Here is a 12,109-nt window from a genome sequence, read left to right as displayed (position 1 = left end):
CTTGATCCTTTGCTGTCTTCCCAAGTTTACATGCAAAGATGAGTCTGCAGGCCATGACACGTGGGCGGAGAGAAGCATGCAGTGGGTTTATAATAAGATCGTACAGGGGCACGTGAGTGGCTCAGGTGGTCAAGTGTCTGACTCTTGTTTTCAGCTCAGGTCATGATCCCACAGTTTTGTGGGTTCGAGCCCTGCTTTGGGCTCCTTGCTGGCAGCATGGAGCCTGTTTGGGATTCTCTGTCTCCCTCTCTCTCTGCACCTCCCCACTCACACTGTCTCTGTCTCTCTCAAAATAAATAAATAAACTTAAAAGATAAAAAGATTGTACAACAATTTCCAGAACTGAAGTTATATATGTGCTTGTTTTTCAGCACCCTGAAGCAGGCCCTTGAAGTCTTCAAGAAGCGTAAGTGATTCTTTAAACTATATTTGCTGCCCTTGGCTGGTTCTGGGGGTTTTACTTTGAACAGCCATCTCGTATTGGGTAAAAAAAAAAAGTTAGAGCAGCTCCCAAGGTGAGAAGTAGCTCTGCAGAGCTGAAATGAGCTGGAGAGCCCACCTTCCATGTGGAAGTCATGACGTGCATTTGACTTACTTCGAGCAGGGGTTCTCACACTTGAAATCCAGGGCAAGGCCCTCGCAATTTGGTCTTCAAGGGGTCCTGTCCGGGTCTTTTTGAAAAAAATTTTTTTATTAAAAATTTTTTTTATTAGTTTATTTTATTTTTTGACAGAGAGAGGGAAGAGAGAGAGAGAGAGAGAGAGAGAGAGAGAGAGGGAGAGAGAAGGGAAGGGGCAGAGAGAGAGGGAGAGAGAGAATCCCAAGCAGGTTCCACGCTGTCAGCACAGAGCCCAATGTGGGGCTTGAACTCGTGAACTGTGAGGTCGTGACCTGAGCCGAAATCAAGAATCGGACACTTAACTGATTGAGCCACTCAGGCGCCCCTTTTTAAAGTAATTCGTACACCCACCATGGAGTTCAGACTCACGGCTCTGAGATCAAGGGTTGTATGCTCTACCGACTGAGCCAGCCAGGCGCCCTCCTGTTCAGTTCTAAGAGTCCCCAGTCCTGTTACTCAGAAATGGCCTTTAAGACTTTCTGTTCTTCACAATACTTGCTGCTTTCGAGCTAAGGATTTTAACATGGCATCGTATGTATGTGCTTAAGTGTTTCTGTAGCTAGTTGACTGGTTCTAGAAGTTTGTAAATGTTAGCTAAACAGATATTCATCTTAACTTTTCCATGGAAGGTGTTCTCTTCCCTCTTTAACTCACCAATGAATACATTTCTCAAGGTAGAAATGTTTATGTTTCATGTTTTTTATATGCCCTGCAAGGCTAACCATGGGGCCCAAGGGAGCTTCAGTCTAGGCTGGGTCTCCTAAGCCTATGTACTTGCTGTTACTTGACTTACTTTCTACCCTCCTCGAATAGTTTTATTTCCTTCTTATTAAAAAATATATTTATCTTAAACATTCAAATGAGGCAACTATCAAGAAGATAGTAAATACCTAGACTTTCAGTTCCTAGTGATAAGCAGTTATTGGTGAATGTGACTCCAGATATTTTTATGCAATTAAACACATGTAAATGTATCAATTCATATAAAAAAATAGGATGATACCATGGCAGTGGTTCAGAATCTGTGGGGTGAGTGAGGGCAGATCATTTGTTTTTAAGTCATTTTTATTTTTTAATTTTTATTTATTTATTTATTTAAAAAAATTTTTTTTAAGTCATTTTTAAAATGAAAATATCAATGGTTTCATCATGCCAGCAGTTTGGGATATATCTCTCCAGACCTTTTCCTACGCATTTACAGTTCTCTTTCTCTCTCTTAAATTGCACACAGACACACACACGTGAGTTTTTGTATAAATGAGATCATACTATACCTATATCCTACAATTTGTTTTTCCCAACAATATTATCTAAGCATCTTTCTATTTCTTTTTTTTAACTTGTTTTATTTATTTATTTTTTTTTAATTTTCATCCAAATTAGTTAGCATATAGTGCACCAATGATTTCAGGAGTAGATTCCTTAGTGCCCCTTACCCATTTGGCCCATCCCCTCTCCTGCCACCCCTCCAGTAACCCTCAGTTTGTTCTCCATATTTATGAGTCTCTTCTGTTTTGTCCTCCTCCCTGTTTTTATATTATTTCTGTTTCCTTTCCCTTATGTTCATCTGTTTTGTCTCTTAAAGTCCTCATATGAGTGAAGTCATATGATTTTTGTCTTTCTCTGACTAATTTCACTTAGCATAATACCCTCCAGTTCCATCCACGTCGTTGCAAATGGCAAGATTTCCTTCTTTTTGATTGCCAAGTAGTACTCCATTACACACACACACACACACACACACACACACACACACACACACCACATTTTCTTTATCCATTCATCCACTGATGGACATTTGGGCTCTTTCCATACTTTGGCTATTGTCGATAGTGCTGCTATAAACACGGGGGTGCATGTGTTCCTTTGAAACAGCACACCTGTATCCCATGGATAAATGCCTAGTGGTGCAATTGCTGGGTCGTAGGGTAGTTCTATTTTTGTTTTTTTGAGGCACCTCCATACTGTTTTCCAGAGTGGCTGCACCAGCTTGCATTCCCAAGCATCTTTCCATTTCAGTTCATATAGATCTGCCTCATTCTTTCACATTTGAAAGTTTCGGTCTTATAAAATGCCAGACCTCCTCCAGAAAGGTTGTACTGACTTCTCCCCCACCAAAAGTGCTATTTTTTACCCATGCTTGCCAATATGAAGAATTTTCACATTTAAAAATTTTTCCCTAACTGAAAAGTAAAAAATTATACATCTCTGGGGGTTGAGGTTTTGCATTTTTTCCAATAGCTTTATGGTTGAATACATTTTCAAATGTTTATTAGCCATTTAGCCAATCTTTTAAAAAATGCCATGTTCTTTAACCAATTTTTTTATACTGGAATGTATATATTTTTCTTTTGACTTGTGAAAACTCTTTTAATATAGCGGTTTATTCTGTTACATAAATTGCTAATATTTTTCTAATTTGTCATGTCTCTTGGAACCTTTCAAAGTTATTTTGACACACACAAGTTTAAATTTTTTTCTTAGGTCAGATCTGTCCATCTTTCTAGCCTTAAAGTCATGCTTCAATTTGTTTTCTTAGAACAAGTAAAGTAAGAATTTTTTTTTTTTTTTTGCTGCTACAAAGGTAAACTGTACTCATTGCAAAGATCTTAGAAAATAAGAAGAAAAAATCACCAATAACCTTTCTGTCTAGAAATAATTATTGATAGCCATAATTTGTGTGTGTGACCTTTCTTACAGATGCTCAGGTTCAGAAAATGTTAGAGATGGAAAGACCGTTAGAGTCATCTAATGAGAAATAAATACTGAATTTGAAATTGTAGTGGGTTCAGTGACATCTTTCAGCATGTAAGCTCCATGAGCTGGGGCCTCGGCTGTTCTTCTCCCCAGTTCTGGGAACACACTAGGTTAGTAACAGTTAGTGTTTGGAGGTTAAGCTAAAGATTTGCTAGCCTTGGTCTTGGTGATCAGGGCAAGGCAGGACACATGGAGGGGGTTGATAAATGTTGGTGACCAAGTGAGGTAGGTTAATTTTACCACTTGTTCCAGTATTTTATTTTGTAGATAAGTTTTGTGTGGTTTTGTATATTTCAATTCAGACATATGTAGATCTTGTTTATTATGTTTTTTTTTTTTAATTTTTTTTGCAGAGGTAGACAGTGTGGCACAATGTCACATTCAGCTTGCCCAGACTCTAAGAGAAGAGGCCAGGAAGATGGAAGAATTCAGGGAAAAGCAAAAGCTACAACGGAAAAAGGTTGGATTTGCATATATGTTAAGACATTGCTTTTCCCGTGGCGGAAAACTCCAGGCTTGGTTTTTCATCAAACTCTTTGGCTCACACCCGCCTTCATGCAGCCGTGCTCCTCTTTTAACCTATGAGATTATTTATTGGGAAACCATGTGGAGACCCAACTAGATGGTTCTGTCTCTATACCCATTTGCACCCAGGCCAGTTCTCTTTGAATTCTCGCAGGATTTATGGGTCTGGCCTTCTTCTTTTCATATCTGCTGCCACTATTCAGACTATGACTGGCAAGGGGAAACCCTGTCTTTAGTAGAGTCTAGGGCATTTAACCTGACGAACTCCCAGACCACACTCCTCCTCCTTGAGAAGGCAGTAAGGGAAGGGTAAGATGTAGAGAAGACTCACATTCTCCCAGAGACCATGTAGTCTAACCACCCTATTTTACAAATTGGGAAACTGAGGCCCTGGGAAATCCAAGTCCTTTTTGTCTTCAAAGCAGATGTGCATAGGCTGTTTTTCATTGATGGAATTTACTCTGTCCAATTACATGGAAGGAGATGGGAGTAACAAGAGTTAATAAAACTGGTGAATGTTTGAAAAGTTACAAGGATCAAGAAAAGAAGTTCAGATATACAGTAGTAAAGTGTTCCTTAGAAGAGACCAGCGACTATTCTGACTCCCTTCTATCTTGTTCCTAAATGACTTATACATTCAGGTTGGCCTGACAGCCAACTAGAGCTCTTCTAGAATTTCTTCTTTTTTACATCTGGTCTATAAGGTTGGAATGTCAGCCTCACATGGGGGACCAGCTCTTCTTTATTTGGCACCCAAAGATTTCCACCCCGGTCTCTCCAGACATCTTTGCATGAACTTTTTGGAAATCTGTTCTCATCCTGGTCCTTGACCATCTGAAGGTCATTGTCTATAGTGTGTGTATCCAAAAAAGGTCCAGCTGTTAAGGCTGAGTCTACCCATATGCCATTTTCAGAAACTTTGCCTATGGTTCTAAGCCAGAGTCTAATTCCAGCCTTTGGTGACCAGCTGGCATTTGGAGTGGATGGCAGACTTAAGAGCCCGACTGCCTTACATCTATGGTCATCTCATGAGCTGCTCTTAAAGCTATGCCTCTTCTTAGGAATAAAAGGTGGAAACCAACATTTAAGGAATACCAGATCAGTGGTTTCACACACATTCACACTTCGTATATCAGGTTTGAGAGGTGCATCTGGCCTCAAATATTTTTCAGAGCAGAAATAATATGTACATATACCCACCCATTAGACAGTCAAATTGTTTTGACCTGACATTGCCAGCCTTGCCCACCTACCTAGAGAAATAACAATTTTTCAGGGGCAAAATTAACAGAGTCTATACGCATATGATTTCCAGTAAGAGGAGCAGAAAGTCATTTCCTTATGTTTCCAAGTGCCTTTGGTAGCCTTAGTCGTTTCAGGGAGACTTTTGTTAATTTTGCAAGGCTTCTGAAACTTCCCCTCCTAACAAGTTACAAAGATCAAATTCTCATAACTGGAAGAATGTGTTCTGAATTCTGTTAAGTAATAAAGGAGCCTGTGCTCAGCTCATTGCTGTCATCCAAGTTCTCTATATTCTGTGTGCTCTCCACAGGAGGAAAATGCCTTCTGAGCTTTCTTGAAGAAGTCTGAAATTTATTAATAAATTTCTAGTTACTTGTGTCACAGTGAACTCTGGGTTGTACCACTTCTGTTTTTAGATGCCCCCACCCCCCCCTTTTTTTTTTAAATCAAACTTTGGGAGAAAATGTGTCAATGCTAACTTCTCATTTTCACTGTATGTTTTGGGCTTCCACTTTCTGGAAATTGAGCCATTTCCACTTATCAAGGAAAACCATTGGTTCCTTTTAGCAAACGGGGGAAAGGGGACGGCAGGTAGAATAGCTCAGAAGTTAGTGGTGTACTACTCACTTAACTAGATTTCTGAGGGTGGTGAACAATACAGACATGGTCATCCTTCCCTCATGGAGTGTAGAGCATGGCCAGAGAATGATGTGACGTAGTCATCATGATAAAGCGTGATGAGCATTAAATATTAGGGGAGATGAAGGTGCCACCTCACCTGCAGTGGGGACTCCTAACCTTATCAGTGAGGTGGGGGAGGCGTCTTGGGGGCAGACCCTGAGGCTACAAGCACCAGAGTGAGTGACAGTACAGGTGAGGATGATGAGGGACAGGCTGTCATCCCTGAGGGTTGGCCAGGTTGGGGGGGCTCTTAGGAGCCACTTTCAGGAGTCTTGGCGTTTTAGGGTCCTGAGGTTGCTTCTCCGGCCCAGAATGTGCTAGGCTGACAGGGACAGCACACGGTCAGTCACTCTCCTCTGGTGCCTACATTCTGTTCTGCTCTCTCCGCTGACATTGGGATGAGCATGGCAGAATGGTGCTCTGCCTGTGTAGAGAGAAATCTCCAAAGAAAGGAACGTCCTTGGTTACACGGAGTGCGCTTACAGCTTTAATGGCGTGAATGCAGACAGACAGACCACCAAAGCAGCTATTTCAATCATGTACTGCAGGACCATTTGAATCATTTACATATCTCTTCTTCCTTTGCCCCTCCCTTCTGCTTCTCCCCACCCTAGAGCAGAGGTGATAGTTCTTGTACTACTTTGTGTTATCAATAATAAGACAATTAGATTTCCATTGGGTTTGGCCTTTGAAGACCTGCCAAGAATAGGCCATTCTATAAGTGAATACAGACATGAGGAGACTTAAATCAAAGTGAGTTAACAGACAGATCTGGACTTGGTGTCACTGAATGGCTTTGAGCAATTATCACCTCTTGGGCCCCCAGGGCTCACAACTGTCAGGTTAGAGCCAGACTACCTCTCTCTCTCTCTCTCTCTCTCTCTCTCTCTCTCTCTCTCTCTCTCTCTAGGGTCCTGTTCTCATACAGGTGCCAGGGATCCTCCAAGGTAGAGAGGAAGATGAAGGGAAAAGGTCTGACTAATAGAACTTTGTAGCCACCTGAGAGGAGCTGGAAGCAGGTGTTATGTGTGAGTTGGACATAAGGAGGCCTGGCTGAGGCCATAAACTATGAAATAGTGGCAGCTCCCAAACTGGAAGAAAGGCAATATATATTTTTGGACTGGCAAAGACCACAGGACAGACCAACAGTGCTGAGTGATCTGCTCCATGGAGTTTGGGGAAATCAGGAACCATTAATAAATAAACCCAGCTCCTCTTCCTGGTAGAGGTACCTAGGTGCTCAAGTGAACCACACAGCTTCCTGTCTGTGATGACAAGGGCCTTCCTATGAGACTCTGCGCGTGGGGCTCATGCCTGTTCTCTGTGTCTACAGGATCTTCACTGTTAGCAGATGCATGGCCCACCTCTTAGTCCTCGATTTCAGCTGGGCTGGAAGATGGCTGTTCAGTTCTCTGAAGGCCCCTTGGGGATCCCCAACAGAATTTCATGTATTCCACAAAGCTTATATTTGAAGTCAGACCATCCCAAACATTCCATCCAGATATCTTGAAAATCCATCCAGCCATGTTTGTGTTGGTAACAGACAAAAATGTAATTCTCCAGAAGAAAGAGAAACCACATTTGAACATCATTTTCAGAGTTATTATTTTGCATTGTGTCGTTTTGCACGAGAGCAATGCCATAGCTCATTTTGAATTACTGCACCTCTTGGTTTTTTTATATGCCCGTTTGATTTTATAGAGCTATCATAAGGATAATGGTAGGTGAGGGTAATGATTAGGAACAAGGGCACAGGAGTCAGGCTGTGCCCAAATCCCAACTCTACTACTTGCTTGGGTAAATTAATCCCCCCCAAAATGGGGATAAGAGTACTTACAGTTGTTGGGATGCATGAAAACTGATTAGCACATAATAATGCTTGATAAATGGCAACTACTATTATGTCTGAGACATACATTTTTACCATTAGCACCATTATTTTGAGTAATGAAAGGGTTATTATCAGAGCCACAACAAAGAAATTGCTCTCAAGTGAACTCAGCAGAGTAGTTTACCTTTCCTGGATTAGCTGGGATTAGCTGGGAGAATACCTTCTTTTAGTTGTCCTACAAACATTTCTTTTCTTCATACTGCCCCGGCTCCTTGCTGGTTTAGGGTGTGTTATTGGTGGATACAAGAGGAGTGAATATTTATGAGTCCCTAATTTTATTGTGCTGACACAGGCTTACAGAATAAACACCCTTTTAAAATATGAATGGTGCCTTAACAAAGGTTTTTAAATCTTTTTTGAAATCTAAGTTCCTTGATTCCAGGTTTACGGAAGAGACAGCTCCAAGGATGATCAGTGATTCTCAACAGTCCTGCCCAAGTTCAAGGGCGGGCCTTACCACTGAGCAGCCGTAAGACCTTGGGCAGGTTGTTCAGCCTCTCTGCTACAGTTTCCTTGTTTGCAAAAAGGGAGTAATAAATAGCACATCTACCTTCTGGGTGTGTGAGGACTAAGTGAGGTAATCCACGTTGAACACTTACTCCTCAAGATAAGCTGGCATTAACAGTAATTTGTTTTTTATTAATAGTGCTTGTCCTCTCTTCACAGACAGAGCTTATAATGGATGCTGCCCATAAACAAAGGAGCTTACAGTTCAAGAAAACTATGGATGTGAGTCTCAGTTTATTGCATTTTTTTTTTTTTTTTTTTGCCATGGTGACATTTTCTGAAATCCTGTGCTGTGTAAGAGCATATTCCTGAAAATAGTACTTTAATAATATTATGGACTAGTGCAGTGGTTTGGGAAAACAACCTTTAGAAGTTTGACTTTCCTGCTTTTTAAGGCCTTGGAAAGACAGAGGATGAAACAAGATAGAGGAAAGAAAATGATGGTGACTTTCTGGTAACCTGGGAAAGTCTACAAGTCAATTGAAATATTTCAGGCCAAGACACAAAAGTGTCTGTATCACATGCCATTTATCTTGTTGGATGTTAGCTTTTTCCCCTGTGACTATTTTGAATCTTGGTTTCTTACCTATTTTACTGAGTGAGCCCTTCATGTTTTAGGATCTACAAACTGTAAGAGCCTTCTGTAAGTAATCTATTTAAACACACACACACACACACACACACACACACACACACACACACACACTTAACAAGACAGAGCTAAGACAAATTGCGAGGGCCCTCCCTCTAGCTTTCCTAAATCTGTTCACTCTGGACACAGTGAACTCTGTTACTGAAACATCCATGATTCCATATTTGTACAGAAGTATCATCATGATGTTCTATGTGACATGATGTGTGGTAACCCAGTTAAAAAAGAAAATGTCACCAATGTCAATGACATATGCAGTCTGCTCCGCGTCATTTTTTTTCTGTGATGCATGGCACCTCCAAAGCAACTGAGAAATAGGGAATGATGTCATTGTAACTGCAGAAATAGCATTGGTCCATACATGGTTGTTCCCAGACTTTCTGTGTTTTGAGCAATCTGGGACAAGGTTTCTCACAATTCAAGAGAAAACCCTAGTGAAATGCAAGTTTCTTAACTATCTCTTCTACCTGCCTGCAGAGCCATGCTAGTATTATAATTTTTGCTTCGACTATCAAAAGTGATTTAGAAAACTCAAGAAAAAGGAAGACTATTGTATTAACTCATTTTTCGCTTGCTGTGTCCTTTTTTCCTCTTGATATTCCAGCGTTTCTTCTTTTATAGTTTCCTTTGCTTAGAGAGTTTAGCCATCTTCAGGATGGTCTACTATTGACAAATACTTTTAGTTTTTCCTCATCTGAGAATATCTTGATTTCCCCTTCAGTGTCAAAGGCTGTTTTCACTGGTTATAGGTTTTTCCTTGTAGGTAAAGTGTCATTTCTGTTTTAAGATATTTTCTTTCTTTCTTTCTTTCTTTCTTTCTTTTTTTTTTTTTTTTTTTTTTAGTTTTCAGAAGTTCACCTATATATGTAGTGTCATGGATTTCTTTGGGTTTATTTTGTTTGGGGTATGATCAACTTCTTGAATCTGTAGTTTTATATCTTTTGCCAAATTTGGGAAGTTTTCAGCTGTTATTTCTTCAAGTAGTTTTTTAGCTCACCTTCCTTTCCTTGGATTGCAAGGACATGAATGTGTTAGATCTTTTGTTATGGTCCCAAGGGTTCATGAGGCTCTATATGTTTATTTTGAGGTTTATTTATTTTTCTTGAGAGAGGGAGTGAGAGCATGAGCAGGGTGGGACAGAGAGAGAGGACAAGAGAGAATATCAAGCAGGCTCCATGTTGTCAGCATGGAGCCCATGCAGGGCTCGATCTCAGGAATTGTGAGATTATGACCTGAGCTGAAATCAAGAGTTGGACACTTAACCCACTGATCCATCCAGGTGCCCCATCTATGCATTTTTTTCAGCCTGTTTTTCTCTCTGTTGTTCAGATTAGGTAATTTCTATTGCTCTGTTTTCCACTTCACTGATTCTTTCTTCTATCTCTTCCATTCTGAAGTCCATCCATTGAGTTTTTAATTTTCATTAGTGTGTTTATTTAGTTCCAAAATTTCCATTTGGTTCTTCTTTATAGCTTTTATGTGTTTACTGAACTTTTCTAGTTCTTTGCCCAAACCATCTGTTTTCTCATTTAAGTGTTTTTGTAATTGCTTATTGAATTTTTATGATGGCTCCTTTAAAATCTTTGTCAGATAATTCTAACAATCTCTGCCATCTTAATGTTGGCATCTATTGAAGGCCTTCTGATTCAGTTTCAGCTCTTCCTCGTTCTTGGTATGATTAGTGACAGTCATTTGGTTTTGGACATTTTAGGTATTATGTTACAAGACTCTGGATCTTATTTAAACATTCTGTTTCAGCTGGATTACTCTGACACCTCTAGCAGGGGACAGTGAGGTCCCCTGCCTCATTACTCCTTTATGGGGTAAAAATCCAGGTTTCTCCCATTGGCCTCCACTGAAACCACAGGGTTTGTGTGGCTGTGTTACTACAGAGAGGTGGTTAAAGTTCTGACCCTCCACTAGACCTTCTCTGACACCACCCCAGCAGGCACCTTGTGACTGCCAGGCAGGGGTCGTAGAAGTCCAGGTTGCCCACATGGTTTCCACTGGCACTATGTGTAGGGCTGGTACCTCCCAGTAAGAATGAAGCCTCCAGTTCCCTATTTGTCTTTCTCTGAAACCATCTTGGCAGGGAAGTTGGGCATCCTGTTATAGCTTGGTGAGAGTGGAAGTCTAGACTCCCTGCTTGTCCTTTGCTGGATGTATGGGGGGCAGGCCACAGTTTTTTTAGGTGGTGCTTGGCTGCAGTAGAATGGTTATTTTCTCAAGGTTTCTCTCCTGGTAGACTGTCCCTTTTCTGGTCTTTTGGCTAGAGAGGGCAGGTTTTTGTTGGGACTTCTTGTTTTTGCTCATTGCCACTTCTTGGTTGCCTGCTTCTTTGGCACTCAGTCTGTGATATATGAGGCAAAGAAAAAACCAAGAGAACTTACTTGTGGGTCACCCTTCTCAGACCAGGGTTGCTAGCCAGTCTGCCTTCTCTCCACCTTTCAGAGTCTTATGTTCGTTTTATACAGAGTGTCCAGGGTTTTTAATTGTACTTATGTGGAGGAATAGGGAAAATTACATCTTTCCATCTTTTCAAAAGCTTGTATGTATAACCTTTAAAAAATTATTTAGGACCATAAATGTGATCATATCCGCTCAGTCTTATACTAAGAATTTAAGACTCTATTTTTAGGAAATCATCCCAAAAAAGAAAAGCAAAGGCATGAACTTATTCACTCTTAAAATAATGAAAATTGTAAATTATTTAGTGACTAAAAAATGGAGAAATATTAGTTATATGACCTTTATGAATATGTAGCAACAGAGAAAAAATATTTAATATGCCATATTAAAAAATAAAGTAGGGTAGAGAAAGATTGATAACTGACAACATTAAAATTTAAGACTACTTTAGAGCAAAAGAAAAAATATCTTATACATGGCTTAAAGAGAGATAACAAATGGGGGAAAATATTTGTAACTTACATAACTGATAGCCAGTTAGTGTTCCTAATATAGACTGAGCTCTTAAAAACCAATGGAAAAAGGGGTGCCTGGGTGGCTCAGTCAGTTGAGCATCCAACTTCAGCACAGGTCATGATCTCCTGGTTCATGGGTTTGAGCCCTGCATCCGGCTCTGTGTTGACAGCTCAGAGCCTGGGGTCTGCTTCAGATTCTGTGTCTCCCTCTCTCTCTGCCCCTCCCCCACTCACCCTCTGTCTCTCTCTCAAAAATAAAATAAACATTAAAAAAAAAACAATGGAAAAAAACTCAATGAAAATATGGAATT

General features: G+C 40.4%; 1 protein-coding gene across 1 annotated transcript in view; it reads left to right on the top strand.

The window, feature by feature from the left end:
• Positions 1 to 12,109, top strand: part of PSTPIP2 (proline-serine-threonine phosphatase interacting protein 2) — a 73,720-nt gene that overhangs the window by 51,071 nt on the left and 10,540 nt on the right. The window contains exons 4-6 of the mRNA XM_042911397.1: positions 372 to 406; positions 3,730 to 3,836; positions 8,382 to 8,444. Coding sequence (XP_042767331.1) covers positions 372 to 406; positions 3,730 to 3,836; positions 8,382 to 8,444 — 205 coding nt within the window. The remainder of the gene's footprint in view (positions 1 to 371; positions 407 to 3,729; positions 3,837 to 8,381; positions 8,445 to 12,109) is intronic.

Source organism: Panthera leo, chromosome D3, assembly GCF_018350215.1.
Source record: "Panthera leo isolate Ple1 chromosome D3, P.leo_Ple1_pat1.1, whole genome shotgun sequence".
Lineage (NCBI taxonomy): Eukaryota > Metazoa > Chordata > Mammalia > Carnivora > Felidae > Panthera > Panthera leo.
Note: the sequence above shows the minus strand (reverse complement) of the source record. Positions and strands in the feature narration are given on the sequence as shown.